General features: G+C 46.9%; 1 protein-coding gene across 1 annotated transcript in view; it reads left to right on the top strand.

Annotated features, from left to right (window-relative positions):
* Positions 1 to 3,164: 3,164 nt before the first annotated feature.
* Positions 3,165 to 5,000, top strand: part of LOC306872468 (axin-1-like) — a 1,951-nt gene continuing 115 nt past the window's right edge. Inside the window, exons 1-5 of the mRNA XM_079421033.1 lie at positions 3,165 to 3,249; positions 3,354 to 3,449; positions 3,881 to 4,023; positions 4,654 to 4,776; positions 4,854 to 5,000. The exon at positions 4,854 to 5,000 is cut by the window's right edge and continues 115 nt beyond it. Of these exons, the coding sequence (XP_079277159.1) occupies positions 3,360 to 3,449; positions 3,881 to 4,023; positions 4,654 to 4,776; positions 4,854 to 5,000 (503 nt within the window). The 5' untranslated portion in view covers positions 3,165 to 3,249; positions 3,354 to 3,359. The remainder of the gene's footprint in view (positions 3,250 to 3,353; positions 3,450 to 3,880; positions 4,024 to 4,653; positions 4,777 to 4,853) is intronic.

Raw genomic sequence — 5,000 nt, 5'->3', positions numbered from 1 at the left:
TAAACTTCATAAACGTGTGCTATTATTAATATTTCCATGGATTAACCTCCCGGATATAGTTCTTGTTATTCGAGAGGAAGCGTCTGTTTCGTGTTGAGTAAAGTTAATCAGACGCGCGCGGACTCTGAAGATATGAAGTGAGAAAACATGTTGCATGCAAATTAGTAAGTGTTACATAGAGATCTGCGTTATTAAATTAGCAACTACTGATGGGAGATATTGTCATATATTTAACAAGCCAAATTCAACAGAGCAATTAAACTCAAACCTCTCTCTAAAAAATAAAAAAGGGGTATTGTGTAATTTTATGTATGCATAATGTGACTGAGAATAAATAAAATAGTATGCATTGTGACAAGTGCTTTAGAAATAAACAGACTAAATAAGCAAAACAAAGACCAATAATACCATGGAGATAACCAGTATATAAAAATAAAACAAACAAATATAATAAAATAAAATACTGTACAAGAAACTATAAAAAGTACAATGAAAATAAAGAAAAATTAATTAAAGCTTAGGTTAGGTCTTTGTTGTCATTGCATTCAACACAATTCTGTTACTGCAATCTGATTAGCAGCATTTAAAAAGAAAAACAACTTTACACTTACATTAAAATATACATAAATCATATAAATATAATATAAAAGAACAATAAAAACACAGAGCTCTTGCAAGTCATTAGTGTCCATAGTTCATTTTTCTATGGAGATCATTATTGTACAGAATCTGTTTAATCATTTTGATATATTAATCTTTTCATATGATCAGTCTCCAGGAGGCTCAGATGGCATCATGAGTTGCCTTGGTGATGTGGGCGGGGTCTTCAGTGAGGACGCACCTCGTCCTCCAGTGCCGGGTGAGGAGGGCTGTGAGGGCGGGGTCTACTGCAGTAAGACTGTGCCTCTTTGGTCGGAGACTCCGGCAGCCGCGGTTCGCCGCTCTGGTGCGGATCTGGGGTTCGAGCCTGAGGGCAGTGTGTCACCGGATGGGCCGTTCGAACCGTGGGCCGAGACGCTGCTCACGCTGTTGGAGGACCGCGACGGCACGGCTCTGTTCTTGCGCTTCCTGCAGACGCTGGACTGTGCGCCGCTGCTGGAGTTTTGGTTCGCCTGCAGCGGCTTTCAGAAGGTTCCCAAGGATGACACGCAGCGACGGCTCAAGCTGGCTAGAGCCATGTACCGCTGCTACCTGTGTGAGGGCGTGGTGTCCCGCAGGATCACGGCTAAGACCAGGTGCAGCGTACAGGACAGGATTCAGCAGCTGCAGCTGGACTCAGGCCTGTTTGAGCAGGCGCATTCGCAGGTGCAGGCGGTGCTACAGGACAGTCTGTTCCCGCTCTTCCTCCAGTCTGACGTGTATCTGAAACACACTCAGACTGTCGAACCATCGCCAGGAACACGGTTACCAGCATACCAGACCACTTTTACCTCACAGGGGGAGGAGCCTGAAAAACAGACCCTCCCTCGCCACAACACAGCCAATCAGAAGCATGATCAGGAGTGCAGGTAAGGTGCTGTGGTCATGCTCATCGGCATACACTTTTGACTGAGATTTGGGTGAGATACAGTGAAATGCGGCTGAGATGAAAGGTTTGAGTGAGATTTGGGTGAGATGCGGGTGAGATGAAAGATTTGGGTGAGATGCGGGTGAGATGAAAGATTTGGGTGAGATGCGGACGAGATGCAGGTGAGATGCAGTGATTTGCTGGTAAAAGATTTGGGTGAGAGGCGAGTGATATGAAAGATTTGGGTGAGATGCGGGCGAGATGCAGGTGAGATGAAAGATTTGGGTGAGATGCAGGTGAGATGTGGGTGAGATGAAAGATTTGGGTGAGATGCGGGTGAGATGAAAGATTTGGGTGACATGCAGGTGAGATGCAGTGAGATGAGGGTGAGATGAAAGATTTGGGTGAGATCCAGGCGAGATGCGGGTGAGATGCAGGTGAGCTGCAGTGATTTGCGTGTGAAAGATTTGGGTGAGATGCGGGTGAGATGCAGTGAGATGCAGGTGAGATGAAAGATTTGGGTGAGATGCAGGCGAGATGCGGGTGAGATGCAGGTGAGCTGCAGTGATTTGCGTGTGAAAGATTTGGGAGAGATGCGGGTGAGATGAAAGATTTGGGTGAGATGCGGGCGAGATGCAGGTGAGATGAAAGATTTGGGTGAGATGCAGTTGAGATGCAGGTGAGATGTGGGTGAGATGAAAGATTTGGGTGAGATGCGGGTGAGATGAAAGATTTGGGTGAGATGCAGGTGAGATGCAGTGAGATGAGGGTGAGATGAAAGATTTGGGTGAGATGCAGGCGAGATGCGGGTGAGATGCAGGTGAGCTGCAGTGATTTGCGTGTGAAAGATTTGGGTGAGATGCGAGTGAGATGAAAGATTTGGGTAAGATGCGGGCGAGATGAGGGTGAGATGAAAGATTTGGGCGAGATGCGGGTGAGATGAAAGATTTGGGTGAGATGCAGGTGAGATGCAAGTGAGATGCAGTGATTTGCTTGTGAAAGATTTGGGTGAGATGCGGGTGAGATGAAAGATTTGGGTGAGATGCAGGTGAGATGCAGTGATTTGCGTGTGAAAGATTTGGGTAAGATGCGGGCGAGATGAGGCTGAGATGAAAGATTTGGGTAAGATGCGGGCGAGATGAGGCTGAGATGAAAGATTTGGGTAAGATGCCGGCGAGATGCGGGTAAGATGCAGTGATTTGCGGGTGAAAGATTTGGGTGAGATGCAGGTGAGATGAAAGATTTGGGTGAGATACGGGTGAGATGCAGGTGAGATGCGGTGAGATGCAGTGATTTGCGGGTGAAAGATTTGGGTAAGATGCGGGTGAGATGAAAGATTTGGGTGAGATACAGGTGAGATGCAGTGAGATGCAGTGATTTGTGTGTGAAAGATTTGGGTAAGATGCGGGCGAGATGAGGCTGAGATGAAAGATTTGGGCGAGATGCAGGTGAGATGAAAGATTTGGGTAAGATGCGGGCGAGATGAGGCTGAGATGAAATATTTGGGTGAGATGCCGGCGAGATGCCGGCGAGATGCGGGTGAGATGCAGTGATTTGCGGGTGAAAGATTTGGGTGAGATGCAGGTGAGATGAAAGATTTGGGTTAGATGCGAGTGAGATGAGGGTGAGATGACCAGCATGCTGTCATCATGTCCACCGTCAGGCAGCGGCGTCAGGTGTGTCATCGACACCACCAAACACAAGAGAGAGACACGAGACACACACATCTGCCACACACACCGGTGAGTGAAACGAATGTGTGAATATGAATGATTCTATATAAGCCTTTTATATGAACAGATGTGTATATGATATGAGCTCATTCATCTCAGTGTGTGTGTGACAGGTGAAGATGACGCCACACACCTTTGCAGCTGAGCTGATGAGACGTTTGCAGGAGCTGCAGACACAAACTCAAAGCCTTCCAGCGCTGAGACACACCGTGAGTTACTGCCACATAGTTACAGGGCTCATCAAATGCATTTTCAGATCTTTGTATTATGTTTCTGGAGTTTACATTATGAAGGTAGCAAAGCGTTTTTGCACCAAAAATGTTTACCTGGCAGCATTTAATGAGATGATCATAACTGGATGTTCCAGTGAAGTGTCAGTCTTCTCTCTGGTGACGTATGCAGGACTTTACTAATCCAGTCATTTAGTGCTCTAAAACAAGCTCACGCTCATCTGCATACGCCTTTCACTGCCACACCCGCATCTCAACATCACTTCCTGTTCATTCATCACACTGGAAGGATCTGAGCTCAATGCATTGAGTGATACTGTTCTTATGTGAAACACATTGTGACATATGTAGTGAACACATACTGGAATAACAACCCGAGTGAGTGATCACATCATTTCCTGTGCTGACAGGAAGAAGAAGCAGATACCAGTGGCACTGCTGCATCCTCCTCGTGCCATTCGCTAAAGAGGCCGGAGAGCGACTGCGTTACGCAGAGAGACATCTGCACACGTGACACGAGGAGCACCGAGACGAGTCCTGCACACACACACCAGTCAGTGTTCCCTGCTGATCCACATCCACTGCAGAATCACCTCAAATAAGTAGCTAAATCTGCTGAAAACATGCTCACCCTCAGCTCATCTGAGATCAGGAGGAGTGTGTTTCTTCATCAGATTTGGAGAAGTGTGTCTCTGCATCAGTGTCTGCAGTGAATGGGTGCCGTTAGAATGAGAGTCCAAACAGCTGATAAAAACATCACAATAATCCACCAGTTAACATCTTGAGAAGAAAAAAGATGAAACAAGACATTTTTGACTAAAATCTGAGTCCATAATCCATAATAATGCTTCCTCCAGTGAAGAAGTGCATCTGCTGTTGTCTCTAATATCAAAATCCAGCCACATATTTGTTTCGAGCTGTTTTGGACTGTTTTGGCTTGATCTGTGATTTCTCTCCTGATTCAGACCAGAACACTTTTTCACTGGAGGAAGCGTTATTATGGATTATGGAGTCTTAATGCTGGATGTGTTTCATCTTTTGTCTTCTCCAGATGTTAACTGATGGACTGGAGTGGTGTGGATTATTGTGATGTTTTTATCATCTGACGGCACCCATTCACTGCAGAGCATCCGCTGCTGGCAGCTTTCTCCAGATCGTCTGCTGTGTTTCTGTGTGTCCTCAGGTGTGTGACGGTGGTGTATAGTTACGGTGGAGAGCCGGTCCCGTACCGGACGTGTGTTCAGGGCGTCTCCGCTGTGACCCTGGCTCTCTTCAGGTCCCTGCTGACGCGGCGAGGGCCGTTCAGGTGAGACGAGCTCGCTCACACAGTGATGCTGTTCCTCTGGACGAGTGCTCTCTCTCACCTGTCTCTGGCTCCAGCAGGTTCTTCTTCAAGAGAGCGAGCGCTGAGTTTGACTGCGGCGTGGTTTATGAGGAGATTCGAGAGGACGACGCTGTCCTGCCCACACTCGACCGGAAAATCATCGCCAGAGTGGAGAGAATAGATGAATCTATCGCTTCAAATCAATG

This window comes from Barbus barbus, assembly GCF_936440315.1.
Source record: "Barbus barbus genome assembly, chromosome: 7".
Lineage (NCBI taxonomy): Eukaryota > Metazoa > Chordata > Actinopteri > Cypriniformes > Cyprinidae > Barbus > Barbus barbus.
The sequence above is the reverse complement of the archived record's forward strand: the minus strand, read 5'-3'. Positions and strand labels throughout refer to the sequence as shown.